Below are 23,097 nucleotides of genomic sequence, written 5' to 3'. Positions count from 1 at the left end.
AGGTAAGAGCACTCAGTGATTGTAGCTTCACCTTGTGACCCCTGCTTAATTGCTCCTCAGTCTCAGCTTATTATCATGACTGCTCTAGGTTTCTTTCGTGATTTACAAAAATCTTTGCAGTAAGACAAAACTTCTCTTTCTCTCTCTCTCGCCCTGTCCAATTTGAGTTTTGTTTTTTATTTAAGAAAACAATCATGGAAGGAAGCTGCCGCAAATATATCAGAAACCTGGGATTCGACTATCCTTGCCCAGCATGTAAATGATAATGGGATTGCATCTGTTGGATGGAGAACATCTGCACGCCCACTGCGTGGGTGATCCTGTGCAGCTGTTGGGATTGGCTGTGGTCAACATTTGATCACTTATCTTGCTTCCTTTTAATTATTATCTTTATCCCAGGAATTACAGGGGTTGATTCAAAATTAAGCTGTGCGGCATTTTAATAAAGATAAGAGAGAATTGAATTTAGTATGCCTAATGAGCGTAATAATTATTTGTGCGCTGGACTGATCTGATATTCTTGTGCTATAAGAATTATATTAATTCGGTCTAGGTCCCCGGTCCCCCACCCCACCCCGCTAGCCACTGGATGAAAGCCAAACAATGAAATATTGCATGTTACAGTAGTTAGAATGAGATTCCGTCAACTGTTTAAATTAGAAACGGGTCTTTAGAAAGCCAGTTTGGCATGGGAGAGGAGGGGAGGAGAAGAAGCCCCTGCCTACATCTGTTTCAGATGTGGTTTGTGTCTCCATAGAAGTACAACAGCCTACAGTGGCTTCCCAGTATGCGATAGTTTTGTCCACAAAGCAGAACTGTTTGGCAGAGCATTCTCAGTTGAAGAAGGAAAAGTTTCACGAACGGGATGGAGTAGAGCCGTTGAGTTGACTGAATAGCTTTCTTGGGAAAGCTTTATCTTCTCTCTTCGTAGTGCACAGTCCTCTGAGGCTTCTCTGTTTTGCACCAATAGCCTTGCACGATTCCGTTCATCTGGCCACAGTATTTCCTGAGGATGCACCACGTGGCTCTCTGCGGTGTGCCTAGAGGGCAATTTGCTCCTCTCACAGTTTGGTGCATTTGGAACTGGAAATACAGGAAATTAGATTACCATACATTTCCATAAGAAAGAAGTTGTTGGGGGGAGAGGTTGGCACACAGTCACAAAGGGACTTTTGCCAAGTGAACTACACAGCCCATATTGGTCCCTGAGTTGTTTCCACCTGCAGTAAAGTTGGAAGGTAAGTGTGAAATGGGGGGTCACTAACACATGTGGACTCTGGAAAGCAGGCTGCACAACCAGTCTCCTCCAGAATGAGGTCATTTGGAGATGCTGTAGGATTATCACGAGCCAATTGCCACTAAGTTTCTTTATTAACTTGTGTCTCTTCTCATGTGAAAAATGGATTGGTTGCTTTAAGTACATGGTCTTGGATCCAAATATAGGGTTATGCAAATGGAATCCTCACCCCAGGCTGAAGCCCTTTGGTCCACATCACACACCACCCCAAAGGATCCCTCAAATCTCTAGAGAAGTTTTCTGGGGGAGTTGGACCATGGGGTGATAAAATTGGCACGAGAAGGAAACCATGCATAAATGGAAATGTCTTTCACTTGCAGTCCCCCATTCCTGGTGTTGAATTAATAAAAGTCAAGTTGCGTGTTGAGGTCCCCAACCACCCTCCAGGAAATAACTCACACCTCAGACATTAATTTTGGTTTGGTTTTTGGCATAAATTTTGGCCACAACTTTATTAAAATTCATGATATGTGAGTGGTTGCATAGGCATTGGTTTAGACTATCTGTCCCCACTGGGGACAGAACTGACGACCGTCAGTAAAGGGAAAACACTTTGGGGAGAGAATAGGAGCCGGGGGACAGACCCAACGACTCTCCCCAAATGCTCCCAGGGGCTCTTGCGTGGCCCTGGCCCCCGACCAGGGGATACAGACAAAAGCAACCATCTATGACCCACCCAACTCTGGAGGGGTGGCTTGCCGGCCCCCACCGCAACCCGTGCTCTCCATGAAGGAGAACACGCTTTGCCACTCAGCGAGTGTCATGTGTAGTTTAGCCTTCGGTGTAGAATTAAGGGCTGTTATAATATCGACAGCCTGTGAACCAGCACTACCCTTCTGACTTCAGCAAGCTGAGCCTTATTGCAGTCATTCCCACCATTTGGCAGGCAGCTTAGTAGTACAGTAACAACACCCAGTTTCCTGTTGTTCATTCCCATCAGTTGGATGCATGAAATAGCAGGATGCGGTACTTCTTCACTTTCAACCTGACCGTTGCTATTCTTGGTGCCCTCCTTGTTCCATAGCCAGCAACTAGCAGAGCTACAGGGGCTGAACAAGTTACCGTACGTGGTTTATTGCAGCAATAACTGCAAGATCAGATGGTTGTTTATCTTTAAAGGCAAATGAATCTAGTTCTGAGTCCTCATTTCCCTTAGTACCGTATATCTCTGTGCTCTGGTTTCTTTCTTTTTTTAAAAAAAGGAGCTTCCTGTGCCTTTAAGGGTGATGAGAAGCAGCTGTAGGAATGCTGCCAGTATGTCACTTTGGAAATGTCAAAGGAGCAGCAGGTCAGTGGACACCGGTTTTGTGAATCCCCCTTGTCACCTGCACCTGACCCTTGCCACTCAACCCTTCCTTTAAACTCACAGGACTGCCCTTGGCGTGGCTGCAGGAAATAAGACAACTTGGGTGTTGCTGTTTCTCAGCAGCCACAAATCTGTCTCCAGAGTGCCTCATTTTCTAAGATTAACTTTCTACTGTAAAATGACTTTTTAAAAAGGAAATGGTACACAGGAAGAAACTAAATCTGTGCTCTAAAATCAAGTGCTGGGATTAGTTTTTTAGACTCCTTCCATTCTCGATATCAACTTAATATACCATTTCCACTTAGCACAAAACGAAACACTTTTGATTTCCATTTGCTTGAGTGGGAGATGCTGGCAGTCCAATTCAACTGTATGTTTACTCAGAATAAAGTTCCATTGAATGCATTAGGGGGGCTCTTAAGTGTTGTGCATAGGGCTGGAGCTTTAAGGGTTTAAAATTTAGCTGGATTATGCCTGTTGCTACTTTCTAAACTAGGGTTTTACACACACACACACACACACACACACACACCAGTCTTATTAACTCAATTGCTCTAATCTAGGGATAACCAACATGGTGTCCCCTACATGTTATTGGAGTATGGTTCTCTTTGGCTCCAGATGGGAGATGTCATTCAACAACATTGGCTAGCCCTGCTCTAAGCTGTGTACCTCTAAATCCTCTCCTCACTCAATAGTTTGAAGACCTTGATTAGTTAGGCTCAATTTTCTAATAATCTGTATTAGTGTGATCCTATAGAAAGTATACACCTGGTTGCATTTTCAGCCTTTTGCCTTGGAATATCTGTCTTAAAGGACTTCCAAGATTCCATATTCTAAACAATCTTGCCTCTAGCTTTCAGGATGCAGAACCAACACTTATCTGTTTTGTTCTTCTCTTGTTGCTCAAGTGGGGATAGCCAATGTTGGTCCCCTCCATATGTTGTTATAACTCAGCTTTCCTCGGTGCTGAGAGATGAAGGAAGTTTTAGGCCCATCAATATCTGGCGAGCACTTTATCAGCTATCCCTGCCCCAAGAGTTCAATGGACAAAAGCTTTTATGAGCCAGTGTGGTGTAGTGGTTAAGAGCGGTAGACTTGTAATCTGGTGAACCGGGTTCGCATCTCTGCTCCTCCACATGCAGCTGCTGGGTGACCTTGGGCTAGTCACACTTCTCTGAAGTCTCTCAGCCCCACTCACCTCACAGAGTGTTTGTTGTGGGGGAGGAAGGGAAAGGAGAATGTGAGCCGCTTTGAGACTCCTTCGGGTAGTGATAAAGCGGGATATCAAATCCCAAACTCTTCTTCTTCTTCTTCTTTTTATGAGCAGGGGGGGAAGCTTTTCCCTTCAGCACAAACAAGTTTGTTTTATTTATCTGCATTGTATACAGCCTTGAGTAAATTGGTTTTTTGGGGGGTGGAAGGTAATAATACATTATTATTTTTAGAAGAAATCAATAAACCTGTTAAACAAAGCGTCATAATATATATTTAATTTATTTCCAATATTTGTAGGCCACTTTTCACCACAGATGGGCACAAAGGGGGTTACACAACCAACAATAAAACGATCATTCAACCAAAATAATACGGTGATTAAAACAAACAAAAAACAGAAGCGAAAACATGAGTTCCATAAATAAGCATGGTAGGACTTACTCTAAAATGCCTGCTGAAATATAAACAGGTCTTTGTCAAATAACTGAAGTTCAGCGTTGTGGGGCTTAGAGCAATCAGTTAAATAAAACGCATTAAATCCTGAAAGCCTCTTTTAAGAAATTGGATGGTGGATTTTGGCACAGCAGTAATAAAAATTATGCTACGTGAGTTTGATCTCCCTGTTACCCAGTCGCTTCAGTAGCAGCACCGCTGGGCAATGTAGTTGGTGTAACATTCCTACTGCTCATTATTACATTAAATGAGAAGTGGGGTTGTGCATATTACCGCATTCCCTCGGCATTACTAATAAATAGATTCTCGGTTGTTTCATTCCCAGTATAAACAACTGTCAACTGTAACGTCAAAGACTCCCAGCAGCTACATTGGTAGGGTCCTACTTGATAAAGAACTTTAAAGAGAGTGGGCCCCAGGCACAGTTCCCAGCTGTTGGTAGATGTTGAGGGTTTGGATTTAGGTCTATGATAAGTTCAAAGGCTTTCCTGAAAAGATATATACCGAACTGTTCACAGTTCCAGCCTTCAGTGAACCCCTTGCCTCCCCCCTGACCAAACTGCCTGTGAATAACTGCATTCAGCACAGAAGACTTTCACTAGGCTTCTGATATCATGACAAAGGTTTCATGCAGCCTTTCAAGATAAGAAAACTATTTTATGTGTCAGGAGTAGCCCAGCTCCTCGCGAGGAGAGGGGGAGAGGGAGTCCTGCTCAGGAGCAGGGCAGGGAGAGCTGCTCTTCAAGGGAAGATAGCTCGCTAAGCTATAGGGTACCCGAACCCCTTTTGCAAATGGACTCCTCTTCCTCCTCCTCCTCCTCCAGTCTATCCTAGGAATTGTCTCCAAGCGAGGGAGCGGAGCAAGGGCTCCATGATGCTGCAGAAAGACCCAGCACCACCAGCCAGACAAGATCGGAAAGAAGCTCACAGCTTCCGACACAGGCACAGAGCAAGGGGGCTAGGGGACTCAGGAGACATCGTTTCAGGGTGTTGAAAATTTGGTGTTGGGCGGGAAGCCGTAGGAATGTACTTCCGGATTCTGATAGTGATTGAACGGTCATGTATTTGACTATCTCCGCTTGTAAATAGCAATGCTTAATAAATATCCTTAGTTTTCAAAATAGGCTCTGTCGTTACTCATGAGCAGTACTGGGGAAGATCCTGACAGCATGCTTTAAACTGCTGCAGCATCCCAACAGAAACAATCGATAGTTTAGACCTCAAGTTACTATATCAGATGCCAGCGGTTGTGCGTTTTATGTTACTCAATTTCTTGAGAAGCAGTTTTCATGTTTGTCCTTATTTGTCTCTGACCATCCCATAGCCTTCATCTAAATACAACAATTAACACAAAGAATAGCCTAACTCAGACCCAGAATAATAGACTTATTTTGAATGCCACTGATCATCTCTGAAGTGGATCAATAAAAGACAGAGGGCCTTGGAGCATGCGCAGAATCAATTTCCTTCACCTTTTAGCAACCAAAACTGTCTCCAGATTCCCCCCCCCCCAATTAAAGGAACTGGAATGAAGTGTTTCCGGTGGTGGTGGTAGTGATTATTATTATCCCACACATCTGGCTGGGTTAATGTCAAACATTCAGAACTTTCCAATACAGGGCTGCCTTCAGATGTCTCCTAAAAATTGTGCAGTTATTTATCTCCTTGAAATCTGAAGAGAGGGTGTTCCACAGGGCGGGCGTCACTCCCAAGAAGGCCCTCTGCCTAGTTTCCTGTAGCTTCACTTCTTGCAGTGAGGGAACCGCCAGAAGGCCCTCGGTGCTGGACCTCAGTGTCCGGGCAGAACAATGGGGGTGGAGATGCTCCTTCAGGTATACTGGGCCTTTGAGGCCATTTGGGGCTTTAAAGGTCAGCACCAACACTTTGAATTGTGCTCGGAAACGTACTGGGAGCCAATGTGTGTCTTTCAGGACCGGTGTTATGTGGTCCCAGTGGCTGCTCCCAGTCACCAGTCTGAGAGCTGCATTCTTAGTTGTCATTTCCACATCACCTTTAGAGGTAGACCCACACAGAGCGCATTGCAGTAGTCCAAGCGGGAGATAACCAGAGCATGTACCTCTCTGGGGAGACAGTCTGCGGGCAGGAAGGGTCTCAGCCAGTGCACCAGAGGGAGCAGATGGATTTACACATTAGTGTGAATTATCATTTTTGCAAAAATTCCGTTTCGTTCAAGGAACCCGATTCATTGGTATAGAATCTGGATGTGAGGATGCCTTGTGCGAACAGTCCTGAGGAAGTAAAGTGGCTACACATTAAACCTTTTGACTGTCACCAATGTCTCCTTTACTTTTCTTTACTTTGTTCTTTCTTTCTGTTGTAGAGTTCTCGAACTGCTCGATCGGAGGAAGACCGAGATACCCTGTGGGATGCCTGGGGCTCATGGAGCGAATGTTCCCGTACTTGTGGGGGAGGCGCTTCCTACTCCCTCAGGCGCTGCCTGAGCAGCAAGTAAGTAGTTAAATGTCTCCTGGGTCTACAGTTGAAGAGTGCAGCCTGCCACCAGCCCCATATCGCAGCATGCTGAGCAGCGGGTGTCTCGGAATCGTGCTCGCATTTCGAACTTGGAAGACGAAAGGTCGCGTCTTCTTCAGGCAACCTTCCAGCAGGGTTGATGGCCCAACGCACAGTCCTTAAAATATGCCTGCAGGGGAAAAAAACCAACAACCGTGCAGCACAGCGAACAATCCCTACATAGTTCTTACCTGAGTCTAATGCCAAACGGTCCATTGCCAGCTAATGAAAAATGAAACCACTCATAGACTCTCTCATTCAGAGTGGTAATCCTCTTCACTCCCATGCCTTGAACCTGAGATAAACCTCCAGCTTTCGCACCCTAAATCATTTAGTCATATGGGAGCTATAAAACCCCAAAAAAGATATACATATTTGTGTCTATATATAGACACATGCACACACACACACATGTATAATAACATACTGAGCTTTTGCTTTTACAGAATATTTCCTTTAGGTTATAAAGGATGCTAGACAAGATGCTAAATGAATCAGTAGGAAGTTATTTCCTCCGCCCCTCCCCCATCAATTCTGATACAGGGGACTGACCCTTTCTTTCATGCCACTGTCCCAGTGGAAATTCTCCCCCTCCTCTGCCATTCCTGTTAACCCTGGAGATGGAAGAGTGAAAGACTCTGGCACCAATGGAAGGTCTTGGCTAAGGTTACCAGATTTTTTTCAGTGAATCCGGGGACACTTTACAACTTCAATGGATTTTGTATGGGGACTGATTTGTAAATCCGGGGACTGCCCCTGGGAAATGGGGACGTCTGGTAACCTTAGACTTGGCCCCACACACATTGAGGGGGCTTGGTGTCATGTGATTCATCCTCCCCCCCCCACTTCTGAGTGCTCACCTGGTGGTGGTGGTGGCTGGGGCATGTGGTGGGCGCTCGTCTCCTGAACTCGCCCGGCTCCTGAGTACTTGGCCTCTGGCAGCAAGGGAGGATGGCCCCCTCAATATTGGGGGGTGAGCTCAGCCCCCTGCCCCCCAAATATTGAGGGGGATGAAGCCCTTTTTGCCCCCTATAGTTCGCATCCTTGGTCCCCATTTTGACTAAATGTGGTTTTGTGAGAGTGACAGGATGACAGCCGGGGAGTGTACGGTAGTTCTGTCTGTACAGTGGCTCTTTTCTGATTTAAAAACCAAACCAATTCACACACACTCACTCACAAACGGAAATGCAAGTATTAGGATTAGCACCATCATGTCAAGTTTCGCCCTCAGAAAGATCTGTGTGTTATCAGCAGCGGGCTGAACTGTAAATGTGTGTCTTTGTGCCCCAGAAGACCCACACTACTTTGAAATTCATGGTCTTTTGAAGCCCATACCTAAAATACCTGCATGCATGAAAACCTTAAACCAACAGCCCAAGCAAGCAGCGTTAAACTAAAACCAGGTTTATTACTCCACTAGATTTCAAAAAGTACTTCCTAAACAGGAAGATCATTGCATCATAGAATTGCAGAGTTGGAAAGGACCATGAGAATCATTTAGTCCAGCCCCCTACAATGCAGGAAACCTTTGCCCAACATGGGACTTGAACCCATGGCCCTGAGATTAATGTGCATAAATTGACCTGATGTTTACAGAATTTGGGTTTCTATGAACTGAGAAGAGGGAAGCTGCCACAGAGCATGACTCTGAACATGTCAACAAGTATGAATTTGGCGGGAATAATCATACATCAGTTTCAATGATGTCTTGTATTATCTTACACGTTGACAGCACCCAAGTGTAATTTAAACAGAGCAAAAAACCTGGCACATGTTTTCTGTACCATGCTGATGAGAATTTAATAGAAACCTGTTGGGAAGGAAATACTGTCCAAAAGTGCTTTCTTAGGTTTGATATTATGACGATGTGAGGAAGCACTGTTCGTTTTATAATTGAGTCCAGGCAGCAGAAAGATGGAAGCTGGATCTCCTGTTGCTGTTAGGTTGAGGCAGGAGTGGGATGTTTATGAGGAGAGGAAAGATTCATGACGGAACCATGAAATCAGTGGGGCAACAATGTGTTTGTTTTAGTTCCCTATAGAAATGGACAATGGCTTGGAATAGAATTAGCTCAGCTTTTCCGTAGGGAACTCATTCATCATTACCAGAGCATAGTAAATCTCTACACCTCCTCTCAAGACAACTGAGCAGCTGAACAATCACTGTGAAGGTCAATCGATTTATTGTGTATAGCCAAAGGTCTTTACAAGGTGAAAGAAAAGGTAAAGGACCCCTGGATGGTTAAGTCCAGTCAAAGGAGACTATGGGGTTGCAGCACTCATCTCGCTTTCAGGCCGAGGGAGCTGCTGTTCGTCCACAGATAGCTTTTCTGGGTCGTGTGGCCAGCAGGATTAAACCAATGGGACACTGTGACGGAAACCAGAGTGCACGGAAACACCATTTAACTTCCCACCGCAGTGGTATCTATTTATCTACTTGCACTGGCGTGCTTTCGAATGGCTAGGTTGGCAGGAGCTGGGACAGAGCAACGGGTGCTCACTCCGTCGGGGGGATTCGAACCGCCAACCTTCCGATCGGCAAGCCCAAGAGGCACAGTGGCTTAGACCACAGCGCCACCCGCGTCCCCTCTACAATCCCCTTTACAATGAAGAGCAGAGGACAAGGGCAAAGCTTTCCTCTGAAATCACACAACATAACCTATAAAAGTTTACAGCATGCAAAATTGACAGCAATTTTTTCAAAATTTTTTTTAGAAAGTATTAACATGGCTGGAACAGAGCTTCTTAGCTGCCAGAGCAAATTTGGCTACCAGATGTGTCATTTGCAGATGTTTATCAGCTAAGAGTTTGACTGTCACTTTCTGGGGGATCGGCCAGAGGACCAGTTAATAGATGATACAAAATTTTCTCTGGGCATTGTATACAAGGGGGAAATCAGCAGGTATGTGAAGGTAGTAGTAGTAGTAGTAGTAGTAGTAATTTATTTGTACCCCGCCCATCTGGCTGGGTTTCCCCAGCCACTGTGGGCGGCTTCCAACAAAGAAGTGAAGCAACTGGACTGCAGTGATGATGGTTCATTATTAAGACCCGGAGCAGCTCACCCAATGAGATGGAGCCACAACAATAGTGTCCTAGTAGCAGCATCAGTGCCGCTCACTGGGATGTGGAAGGACATGGCGGTGACAAGGCTTGGACTGTGTGGGCACACAGGATTAGGTCCAGCAGTGCACCTGCACAGCACTGACCTTGCTGCTGCCCTCCCGGTAAGCAGCAGGTTAGCTTAAGATTCATTATCCCAAGAATGGGCAGCTCTAGCTCCCTTTAGCTGCAACCATCATGGCCAATGATCTGGATGTGATGCGATGGAGCGTTGTCGTTCTGCTAGCATTCTGACCCTGGAAGAGGCTGCAGAAAATAGGATTTGCAGGGAAGGTGCCTTCCTGGCATCAACCCTCAAGGTTGATATACCCACAGTGAGTGTGTGGCTTCTTTATGCTGTTAGCGAGAATGGTTCAGATAATAAGGCACTTAAATCAAGGATTCGGATGAGGGTTGCCTCTACTTTTACTGAATGGCTTCAGCAGAAGCATTCATATGGCCAGTTTATGTGGTTTTTAGTCCTTAGACTTTCTGCTCTCTGCTTCTTCCTTGAAGGCAATGCTTGCTTTCAGTGTAATTTCCAACATACATTGAACACGGGACAGTATGAATTTGTTCAGCAGAAATGCAAAGCAATGCTAAACCCAAGCTAAGTTATTTGGTAAGTAGGTAGGTAGGTAGGTACTTAAATGTCAGATTTTTGTACTGTTCTTCAACCATTTTTCTAGTGCCTGGGGAAAAAAAAGATTTGCCATGAATGATAACCTGAACAGACTCCATCCGACAAGCCAAACCAGGATCTGAAACTATGGTTTGAAACTGAGTAGCAAACCATAGTTGGCATTAAATCTGAACCACCAAACCATGGTTTGCATAATGGCTTCGTCAGTACAGACTGCAGTTCATGATAGTATCTGGGGATTCTCAGAAAAGGTAGTCAAAGATGAAGGTGAAAAAAACTATAATTTGTCTATTTGCCTAGTTATGCTTAGTAAGGTATCTTCTATGACAAGTATGTCCAAAGTCTGTTTTGGGGGCCTAATCCAGCCTACCAGTTGGTTTAATCCGACCCCTGTGGCAGTTTATTTTCTGGGGTAAAATCCTAAAAAACCTCTTCAACCCTAAAAAAAGGTCAACAAGGTCAACAACTTTGGTCGGCCCTCAAGCTCTTCACTTCATCAAATCTGGCCCTCTTTGAAAAAAGTTTGGACACCACTGTCCTATGAAAACAAGTATTTTTTTGGGGGGGGGGTGCGTAAAAGCTGTCTATGGCACATATGCAAAAGGGACATACTCCATAGTCGGAATTGTCTTTAAAAGTGTGTTGTTTTTTGCTTCCATATCAAGAGAGTTCGGCTTGATTTATGAAACCAAATGTGAACTTTTGCCTATTCGCAGATTGAGAAAGGATTATTATGTGCCGATTCTGTTCGCCAGTAACAATATATTCTAAATAGTAAAAATTGACCTTGAATTAGCACTAAATGTGCGACTCATTTTTCCTTTTTCTGGTCTGCATACAATTATGAATATAAAAGAGTGCTAAATGATTATGATCATTATTTTTCCCTGTGATGCTGGACAAGCAGTTTCAAAGCGAAAAGGAAAGAAACCCACCCAAACTTTGGGGATTTAGAAACCAACTCCAAAGCTTGACAGTTTTAAATTTAAGAAGAAGAAAATGAACTATCTGTGATTTGTGTTGGTGGTTCACAGTTTTGTGATGTCTGTCATGTTGCAGAGTTGTGTATGCCATGCATAATTCTGTAACAGATGAAATGAAGAATGACGCCAGATTTTTTTATTGTTAGTTTGATAAATTAAGAACTGGCGCGCTCGTTGAGCACTATAGAACAGACCAACCCACAAACCAAAACTAAATATTTCTCCTCCACTGAGGAATGTTCATGGTGTATTACGCCTTTTCGTTCTCTGTGTGATGGCTTCCAGAACATGAAGAAAAAGGAGAATGCAGTCCCATTGTGTCAGATTTGAAGCCATGCAAAGAATACATGTCCTGCTTCTAAATATCTTTGTTCAGCTAAGCAGCTGAATAAATGCAATTAATTTATTTTCCAAGAGTTGCCTGCCAGATCTCCTGATTAGTCCCATTCCTTTAGCTGTTCGGGTCAGGTATGTTTAGCTGTGTAAATGCAAAGATCCTACTTAATATGATCTCCATACAACGCACTGTAAACTTTGTTCATCAAGTAGCATGGAAGACATTAGTAGTTCCAAGCCAGCTGTGCTTAACTTTGAGTTCAATAGGGACAGCAGGACCTGTGGTAGGTTCTAAAGAAGGAAAGTTAGAAGGAAAGGGTTAAGCTGAGGGTTTAGGTGAGGCAACCAGGTGGTAAGAATATAAGTAGAGTCTGCTGGATCAGGCCAATGGCTCATCTAGTCCAGCCAACCAGGGAAATCATGAGCTCAAGAGCGCTCTCCCCTCGTATGGGTTTAGCAACTAGTATTTAGAAGCATTGCTACCTCCAACTGTGAAGCAAAACCCATACCCCTGCCTGCCCACAGGGCGTCTGCTGGCAGGACTAGCCAGTTCAGTCTGGTACATAGTTTTCAATCTGGTACAAAGTTAGCAAGGGAAGCCCCTTTCCTCAAGTTTGAGGCTGCAATCCTCCACATTACTCTTTGGATCAATCGTCCTTCCGCCCTGAAACTGTTGCCACTGGAATTGTCTCTCATCTACCAGTTGCTAATAAATGCCACCATCCTTCTCATTGCATTACTAGTTCTGGACTTCTGCGTTTTTCTCACTATAATCTAATATAATAATCTTTGAAAATGCGTAATATGGAAAGGGAGGGTACAGGAAGGGAGGAACTCCCAGGACTCTGGAAACAATCTTAGGTGATAATAGGTTAACTGAGAAGCTAAATATTTACCCAGAGATCCTATCCAATATTGTTGTCATTCTTTCCAGCAAAGGGGCAAAGCATGGGATGCTTTGTGTGTGCACAAACATTACAAAACACAAGACATAGCTGACCATGTGTGGTCTCACGGATATTGAATCACTGAAGCCAAGTTTATGGGTCAACATCTGTTATCATCACCCTTCCCTCTAGGAAATCCTGTATAAATTGTTGATCAGGGTAGAGATCTTGCCTGTGCCTAAAATTTATCCACATCATCCATCCTCAATTAATGAGAAAAGAAATTATATATGAAATATTATCAAAGGGGAGAGAAAGTTTTGGAGAAATCCTTGTGGTTGGGGTGTGTGGTCCTTGTTGCAGTTACCTTACATGTGGCCTAGAGGTGTTGTTGAGTGCCCTTTCTTTCGTTCTGCAAATTATCTTTCTGGCGGTCTGTGCTCCACAACCTTCCTAAGTGCCTATGCTTCCTGAAATCCCCATGGCACCCTCAGCTAGGGTTTCATATAGGTACAGATGGCAGGTTTGCAGCCTACCATTTACCTGACCATTGCTTTTTTTAAAAAAAGTGAAGTCTTTTTACTTTTAAAGAAATAAGTTGTGTTTGTGTTTTGTTTTGTTTTTAAGGTAAAAGGAAGGACTTCCCTTCTACCATGTTTACAGCAATTTCATTCTTTCGTTCCTCTTTTTTGAGTACGTTTTTGGGAAATGTTCTCAGGCCATGCCCTGCCTTATCAGTTATGTGACCAAATATTTCACAAAGACAGATTCCTCCTTGTCTTTTGCTTAATTGGTTTTTTTTTTGGGGGGGGGGTCCTCCTCCTAAGTAGTGGGGATCCATGTTACTAACTTGAAGGCATGCCATTTTTATTGCACAGTGATTAATCTAGATTAAACCCCTTGAATTTTGGCATTTAATTTCAAAGCAAACTAGAACCCTGATGCCCATGAGTAGATTCATTGTTGTAGGTGAATGCCAGGAAGGTGTGAGAAATGCTATGAGTGAGTCAGGCCATGGCAAGAAGTGAGCTTGATGGACTACAGTGTGGATTTGTTTGGTTTGTTGTTGTTTTTTACTGTCGGTGTGTGTGTTTTCTCCCAATTTGATTTTTCCAGTATTTTTAAAACTTATTTGGGGATTATGGTTGTTTATCTCTCTAACCCTTATACGTGTTGTTGTGACAGGTGGGTTATTGTTTGGTTTCATCCCCTATCCATAGCTGTCAACTTTTACCTTTTCTTGCGAGGAATCCTATTTGGAATAAGGGAATTTCTCTTAAAAAAGGGGAAAAATTGACAGCTATGCCCCTATCCCAATATAAGTCATGTGGGGATGTGTATGAAGGTAGCAGAGTATATATTGATTTGATAGCAGAGTATATATTGATTTGATGATTCTAGATTCAGGTAGGTAGCCATGTTGGTCTGACGCAGTCGAAATAAAAAATAAATAAATAAAAAATAATTTTAAAAATGTCCAGCAGCACCTTAGAGACCCTAAGGTGCTACTAGACGGTTTTTTAATTCTTTTATTGATTTGATGTTATCATTCCTTACTCACGTTTATGCGTGTAGCAGAGTACACCTCTTCTGCAGCGCTAGTGGAAGCTATTGAGGAGCTTCACCCTTTAGATGAATCAATCCAGAATGCCCCTGGTGCAGCCTAGATCTTCCTGGCATCCCCCCCCTATATCCCCTCTTAAAAAAGAATAATCATACAAAATAGTCTTCTTAAAATAAGAGTAGAGTTTACTCACAGTTCACATTCAGTAGCAGTCTGAAGGCAAGCTTAAGTTGCAGTTATAGGGTACATTTGTAGATTAAAATGAAGAAGAAGAAGAAGAGGAGGAGGAGGAGGAGGAGGAGTTTGGATTTGATATCCCGCTTTATCACTACCCGAAGGAGTCTCAAAGTGGCTAACAATCTCCTTTCCCTTCCTCCCCCACAACAAACACTCTGTGAGGTGAGCGGGGCTGAGAGACTTCAGAGAAGTGTGACTAGCCCAAGGTCACCCAGCAGCTGCATGTGGAGGAGCGGAGACACGAACCCAGTTCACCAGATTATGAGTCTACCACTCTTAACCACTACACCACACTGGCTCAAGACTTAGAACATCCTTTGTTATGGGTGAGGCATTCAAGTTCTCCTTGTGGCCTTCCCATGGAAGTCACTGTGAGGCCAGAGTGCTAGACTAGATGGGCCTCTTGCCTGATACAGCAGGACTCCTCTTACAGTCTGATGTCTTGTCAGGGACCCCCAAACCACCCTTTGACCCATTGTTCAGTTCTTCTGGTACATAAAGTTAAGTACACTTTTATAGGGTGGAAAAAATCTGTAAGTTTTCATCCCTTTGAACCCCATTCATTTCGTTCTGTTCTAAATTAGCCGTAGGAGAATTGGGCTGGAGATAATGGATCAGCAATCTTTCCTAAGATGACCTATGGAATCCCAGAGTGGTTTTCACCACAGCTTTGAGCCAAAGTTTTCTGTTTCACTTGGCACCCTCTGTGACTGTTTGCACACTCCCTTTTGTCATCATCCTTTCCTGTCAAGTTATATTTTGTTTGCAAAGTTTGGCTGAGGATGATGGAGTTGGCCATGATTCCATTGCTCTGTATTTTACGCTTTTCAGCTTCAGATCAGGATCCTTCTGCCTTGAGCAGCAGATGTTTTTACACACCGAGAAATCCAAATCATGACACTATATATAATATATACATATTTTATTTTGCTTGTTCACTTTCCCCCCCTTCCCTCTGTGCCATGGAATTGATATGTACCAATCTGGTTGGTGGTTCGAATCTCCGCGATGGGTTGAGCTCCTGTTGCTCGGTCCCAGCTCCTGCCCACCTAGCAGTTCAAAAGCATGTCAAAGTGCAAGTAGATAAATAGGTACCACTCCGGCAGGAAGGTAAACGGCGTTTCCATGCGCTGCTCTGCTTCACCAGAAGCGGCTTAGTCATGCTGGCCACATGACCCGGAAGCTGTCTGCTGACAAACACCGGCTCCCTCAGCCTATAGAGCGAGATGAGCGCCGCAACTCCAGAGTCATCCACGACTGAACTTAACTATCAGGAGTCCCCTAATCTGTTCCACCTTGATAGGGCAACTTGCTGTCATGCTCCAAGTTACAGCAATGTGAAGAAGCCACTTTCTAGAAGTCATTGGAAGAGGAGGAATCATGGTTTGGTGCTTTCTTTGGAATACTCACCTTTCCATTCCCATTTCAGAAAGCCATGTGGAGATTGTTGTTGTTCAGTCGTGTCCGACTCTTCATGACCCCATGGACCAGAGCACGCCAGGCATTCCTGTCTTCCACTGCCTCCCACAGTTTGGTCAGACTCATGTTGGTAGCTTCGAGAACAATGTCCACCCATCTCGTCCTCTGTCATCCCCTTCTCCTTGTGCCCTCCATCTTTCCCAACATCAGGGTCTTTTCCAGGGAATCTTCTCTTCTCATGAGGTGGCCAAAGTCTTGGAGCCTCAGCTTCAGGATCTGTCTCTCCAGTGAGCACTCAGGGCTGATTTCCTTCAGAATGGATAGGTCTGATCTTTTTGCAGTCCATGGGACTCTCAAACGTCTGCTCCAGCACCAGAATTCAAAAGCATCAATTCTTCGGCTGTCAGTCTTCTTTATGGTCCAGCTCTCACTTCCATACATTACTACTGGGAAAAACATAGCTTTAACTAAAATTCATAGTCCCTAAAAACAGCTGCCATTGCACAATATACATAGCCAAAATTTTAGTCCTGTCTGAGTTTTTGCTATTTATTGACCTTTTCATGGAATGAATTTAAGTCCCCTTGTATACATATTAGGCAATTGAGCAGTTAATGTGTATTTCTAAAATTATATTTAATTTAAACTATAGGGGAAATCGGATTTCAAATCTGCAATACATTTGTATACATGGAGAAAACCCTGCATACAATGCATAGCTTTAGTTTTATGTGGATTAAGCCTACTTTGCTGTGGCATGCAAACATAATAGCCGCCACATCTGGTGTAATTCTGGAATGATGGGTTGCGGAGGGCAGCATCAGAGTCCCCTGGCTTGCTGTTTTTCCTCACTCATGGTGATCATATAGGTACTTAATATACCATTTTCCATCTTGAAACAAACTTCTGTTGTTCTCTGAATAGCTTGATAGAATGAAACCATTACCGTTAATTCACTACCATTGATGTCATACTGCATTCCAACCTCCATATCTTTGGAACGGGTGCGTTTGTTCTTCAGAGCAAGAGTCAAAATTCAGGAAAGGGGTCTGAAGAAGAGAGGCAAATGGTGTTGACAAGAGAATGAAGTTCTGGGCTTTATAATTTTAAAAAAATAATAATCAACAGATAATATCGTATCCACCAAAGAGTTCTTAAAGAACTCAAATGTGACATTAACGATCTCATAACAAAAATATGTAACTTATCCCCTAAATCAGCCTTTGTGGATGAGCAATGTAGCAGCTGTTTTTAAAAAAGGAATCTGGGGGTTGGGGATGCAGGAAATTATAGACTAGTTAGTTTAGATGAACTCAAAGTAAATTGGTGGAAAGAATGGTTAAAGATAAAATTATCAAGTTTATAGAAAGAACAAATCTTTCTGGAGTTATATGAACATGGTTTTACAGAAGTAACCCTTGTTCCACTAACTTTTTGGAGTTCTTTAAGAGTGTTAATAAGCAGGTGGATATCAGTAATCCAGTAGCCACTGTGCACTTGGAATTTCCAATAACTTGGAATAAACTTCATCACCGAAGATTCCAGAGCAGATTTAGCAGTCATAGGATAAAACGACGCATCTTGTTATGCATCATAAACCATCTAAGGAACAGGAAGAGGAGAGTAGGAGCAAATAGACTGTTCTGACTGTGGCTGGATAAAAGGAGCTGTGTCCCGCAATAATCTGTGCTGAGAATGGTGCTTTAAACTTATTCCTAAGTGATATGCAGCTCAGCTGGGGTGAACAATGGAAGTGGCCAGGTTCATTCATAGAACCAAATTATCCAGGTTTGTCATACCAAAAAAGACTTCAAAAAAGTCTTCAAAAAAAAGACTTCAAAAAAGTGGCAGCTGCAAAAAAGGAAAGTTATGTGTCATTAGGAAAGGGGTCAAAAATGAACCCCAATCATTGGAGAAACCATTTCCAAGCTGGTGCAAACGTAACCAGAACAATATGCAAATATTGGCAGGCATCAGGAGTAACAAGTACTCTTTAGGTAAAGGTAAAGGGACTCTTGACCATTAGGTCCAGTCGTGTCCAACTCTGGGGTTGCGGCACTCATCTCGCGTTACTGGCCGAGGGAGCCGGCGTACAGCTTCCAGGTCATGTGGCCAGCATGACTAAGCCGCTTCTGGTGAACCAGAGCAGCACACGGAAACCCTGTTTACCTTCCCGCTGGAGCGGCCCCTATTTATCGACTTGCACTTTGATGTGCTTTTGAACTGCTAGGTGGGCAGGAGCTGGGACCGAGCAACAGGAGCTCACCCCGTCACGGGGATTCGAACCGCCGACCTTCTGATCAGCAAACCCTAGGCTCAGTGGTTTAACCCACAGCGCCACCTGCGTCTTTAAGTACAATACAAATACTCCTATTAAAATACTTGCCAACAACTTTTCTAATGGCTTTGTACTTTATTTTTCAGAAGTCTTTGTCGCCCACTCTGCTGTGGTTTCAATTTATATCCTACTTTTCATTCGACAAACACTCACAACATGGTTCACAGTATAAAGACTGAATAATAAGCAATTTTGTTATTAAATCACATAAACACCCCAAAATATAAATGCAATCTTTAAAAAGGAGAGAATTGCTGCTGCAGAAATAGAGGAAAGTCGTGGAGACAAAGGACACAAGGTGCTGCCTTAGACTGAAGCAGGGGCGTACCCAGGATCAAAACTAGGGGGGGGGGGGCAAGCCATGGTCATTCAGGTTGTGACATTTCAGCACGGAAAAGGCGAATGAAACCAAAATTTTAAGAAAATTATGTATAATTATAGCAGTGCTTTATTACGGTAGTTATTACAATTATTTGCTTGAATTTTTTTTTATTCTAGTTACATGTCTTATACTAATATCATTTTTCTTGGGTTTGAAGAAAACTTGTTCAAAACTTTCGTTTCAATCCAGTCCTGATTTTCCTTGAAGAATTTCCGATGGACGCTCATCAAACACAACCCAGTCTGTCTGCCCTCTCCCATTGTACTTCTGAGGCATTCGGGACCCTTCGAAGGGTACTGAAAGATCATTCAACAGTAGCCGTGGTGGATGGGAAAGCACTTAAAATACTGATCAACTAGCGGCGGCCGGCTCAGTTTATATAGTGACGCGGAACTCACTAGACCCCTCTAGAAGATTCCCTCTTCTCTCTGCTAGAGGCCGCTAGAGACCTCTCCCTCCCTTGAATCCCACTGGCTGGCTGACATAGATTCCTCTACCAGTCGCTAGGTGGCTCTAGATACTTCTCGGTTTTTACACCATTTCAGTGTGGTAAACAACGGATTATTCGCCATCGCCCTACCTTATTTTGTTTCGTTTTATCACTTTATAACCATTTCATTTTTTTTGCTTCTGGGAAGGGCAGCTGCCCCCCCTACCCCTCGCTGGGTACGCCCATGGACTGAAGTTAGACCATCGTGGTCCATCTAGGTCAGTAGTGTCAACACTGACTGCAAGCAGCCTATCAGGATTCCTACTAGGGATTGAACCTCAGATCTTTTACATGCAAAGCATACGCCTCTCGCTGAGTCTATGGCTTTTCTTGACTATCGTGGAACTCCCAGAACTTTGGCATTCAGGTTCTATTGAAATACAGTGGATAGAATGTTGGGCTTTTGCCTGGATTCATATTTGTGCACATCGGTATCCAACTGTAAGCAAGTCATCATCTGACATACAGTATTTCCCATCTGTAAAACTGACCTGTTGACCTACCTTCACAGTAGTTTCGCGAGGCAGAAACGCAGGCCAAATATACACGATGCTGATGACATCAGCGAACCTAGAGAGAATTTGTTTCTTATTTGTGGACGATAGGCTTGTTGAACCATCAAGTTCCAGTACTTGTTTTGAATCCAAACCGCACAAACTTCAGACAATTTACAGAGACAGTTTAGTCTGTAGATTTCGCTAATAGTTCCTTCAGAGATGGCTGGTAACTTGGTTGTGGTTTTCCTAATTTCCGACCGCTACACCATGTTAATTATGAATAATGCATTAAATATCTTCCAAATGGTTTTTCCCGTATAAACAGCTACCGTTGCCTCCAGGATATTATGGGATAGGGGAGTTTAGCATGGTAAAGACTGGGAGGAATGTCTCTGTATTTTCAAATTGCAGGGTTGACTTTTAACAGATATACTGTACATTGTAAGCTCATTTATGTGGCCGCCTGCAAAATGCATCCAGCTATGCTTGACATATAAGGAGCTGATTTATGGGAAGTCAGATAATTTGTCCTTCCTGTGAAATACTATCTGCTCTGATTGGTAGCAGCTTCCAGGGTCTGCAGCAGAACCAGTGCATGCACACATCTCACTCTAGAAAGAGAATGTTGCTCCCAGCAGATGCTGTAGAAAAAATCCCTACCCTGTTTCAAAATTATCCTCCAGTCCTAAGACCAAACTAGCGGTTTGGCAAACAACCCAGGGCAGCTTGTAAAAAAACAAGGGTCACTGTTACACACCTCTTATTTCCTGTACCGCTGCGCCCTATAGCTGTGTATTAGTAATTGAAATAATTGCACACTCTGCCAGTGTTTGTCCCCATCTCCTCTTCAGATGTTTAGATGGCAAGCTCCTTGGTTACTCTGCGAAGTGCCACACACATGGATGGTTTAATATGCAGCCTGTGTATGTTGTGTATATCATAGGAGAGTTTATGGGTCCCAATATCCATTCATTTATTATGGGGTATGAAGACATGGTGACTGCCAGACTTCTGGAGACTTTGTCTACTGTCCTCCACCTTCTTAAAAAACTAGGGCTTGGCTTGTGGTCATTTTTCTGACTTGCAATGAAGTTGCAGCACCAGCCTGGTTAAGCATAGACTATGAGAGTGCTGCTGATTCTCCTGGCTTGGGCTTCTACTCTTAATCATCCTCTGTGATTGCAAGTCTCTTTTCTATTACACTTGCATCCTGTGTTACTTCTGGTTATTAAATTTTTGAAATTTTCATTGTTGCATGGAAGTGCAAGCACATTAGTAATTTTATGACATCTTGTTGATGAATTCGCCTGGGGTCCAAAGCTCGTATCAGGAAGAACAAAGACCCAAAGGGGTTGGATTGCTTCTGGTGCTGCAGCACTGCATGTTAAGGTCTGGATTTTCATCTTGGTTCGAACCATCCAACTTAATCTTGGGCTGCAGGTCTTTATTGCTTAACTCTATGAAATGACAGACATTAAGCGGGCAGGGAGACATTCTCAGTAACATTGGGAGTAAATTCAGTGCAGCTTTATTGACTTTTATGAGTGCTCTAGAATTACATTGATGTAATTTGGAGTGTGTTTCATCCCAGGGACATTTATTTGAAGCTCAAATCTACCTCTCCTCCCACACAAAGGCTAGCATTTAGTTCATTTCAGCTATGATAAATTATTTGCATCAGAAACGCTGACTCTCTAAAACCTGAGATTTTGGGAAATGTTATTTATGCTAAAAGTATTAATTCCTAATAGTTTTCGGTCTCCTGCTTTACTACTTCTCGTCTTGCTCTCATTTTGGGTCATTACCCCATATACTGCATCCCATATGTGTGCCTTTGGCAGTCCAAAAGGTATGATTTGTGTTTTGATTTTCCTGGCCAGTTTGCTGACTGCAGTGACTGCTGCTGGCATTTTGCCAGCTGGTTGTTTATTTTGTTACCGCTACAGAAAAAAATATATTCCTCAGATATGTTTCGGCGTGTGTGTTTTTTAGGTTGCCAGGGGAAGAAGAAGGCCTATGCTATCTACTCCTCGCCTGCTTTTCTGATCTTAAAGGGTGAAGCGTGGAGCTGAGCTGAAACAACCTCTTTAGTTTCATTTTCACTATGGCTGATAAAACACTTCAATTTTCCCATGTGATTTCAAACTGTCCATCATTCCCCCCCTTTTTTTTTGTCCAAGTCCTGACTACTAGAAAGAAAGATGGAAAAAGTCCCCAAAGGCCCATTTCCTAAGCCTCCCTTAGGGCACAGACTTGATAGCAAGGGTCAGGAAGGAGTCCCACATTGAGACAAAGCTTCAACAGAATCTGTGTCATGGGTAAGGAATCATTTTTTAGCCAGAAGACCACATTTAGCTATCCTCCAATGACTACTTGCCAGTGGCATAGCATGGGTTGCCTGCACCCGGGGCAGACAAGCCGTTGATGCTACCAGAACGACCCCACACCGGAACAAACATCTACAGGGGGGAAAAAGATTCCCATTCTCTGGTCTAGAATCTAAAGGGTATTCTGCCAATTGCAGCTTCTACTCTCATTGCAGTATTATAACTCAACAACTCTACGTGGGCAGCAACAAAGACCTAAAAGCAATGCTGGGGGCACTGAATGTCACAGTTTAAACTAACCAGCCTGTTCTTTGGCTGCAGGCTTCTAGCATATTATTGATAGTATAGGGTGTTAAGAAACTTTATACAGAACCCTTGCTTCTGTTTGACAAATGACTAGAAAACCCTAACCCGGTCATTTCCATCGCCACGCCAAACCTATTTGCAAGAAATGGGGCCCATGAAGACCTAGCTTTGAAGGCAAGGGTTGCTCTGTGCCAAGCTGATCTGTGCCCGAGTTGAACTGTGTGAAAATGCCTGAAGAGCTGTTACAGGTGGGTAGCCGTGTTGGTCTGCCATAGTCGAAACAAAATAGAAAATTCTTTCCAGTAGCACCTTAGAGACCATCTGAGTTTGTTCTTGGTATGAGTTTTGGTGTGCATGCACACTTCTTCAGATACACTGAAACAGAAGTCACCAGACCCTTACATATAGTGAGAGGGTGGGGAGGGGTATGACTCAGAAGGGTGGTGGGAATGGGGGATTGGCTGATGAGTGTGGAAAACCTGTAGATGACTGTTAACAACTGCAATTAGTCTTGCAGGGAAGAGCTGTATTAGCTCAAGAGAAACAAAGTCATTTGGACACGATGTTAGCGGGAGTTTTGTTCAGTTGATGGTTTGCACTTTCACTTCAACCACGCTTTGGGGGAGGATCATCATCAAGCTACTGTATTTCCCAATTAAAACAACAACATGGATTAAAATAGTATCCTAGAATTCAGATACTATGACACTTCGAATATTGGGATTCTTATTTTTTTATTTTCAAATTTTCAAAAAGAAAATATAGTTTTTTTAAACACACACAT

The 23,097-nt window shown here is 43.4% G+C and overlaps 1 protein-coding gene across 1 annotated transcript in view; it reads left to right on the top strand.

The window, feature by feature from the left end:
- ADAMTSL1 (ADAMTS like 1) overlaps positions 1-23,097 on the top strand; it is a 447,514-nt gene that overhangs the window by 240,164 nt on the left and 184,253 nt on the right. Inside the window, exon 3 of the mRNA XM_033173001.1 lies at positions 6,616-6,743. Coding sequence (XP_033028892.1) covers positions 6,616-6,743 — 128 coding nt within the window. The remainder of the gene's footprint in view (positions 1-6,615; positions 6,744-23,097) is intronic.

The sequence above is a fragment of the Lacerta agilis genome, chromosome 16, assembly GCF_009819535.1.
Source record: "Lacerta agilis isolate rLacAgi1 chromosome 16, rLacAgi1.pri, whole genome shotgun sequence".
Taxonomy (NCBI): domain Eukaryota; kingdom Metazoa; phylum Chordata; class Lepidosauria; order Squamata; family Lacertidae; genus Lacerta; species Lacerta agilis.
The sequence above is the reverse complement of the archived record's forward strand: the minus strand, read 5'-3'. Positions and strand labels throughout refer to the sequence as shown.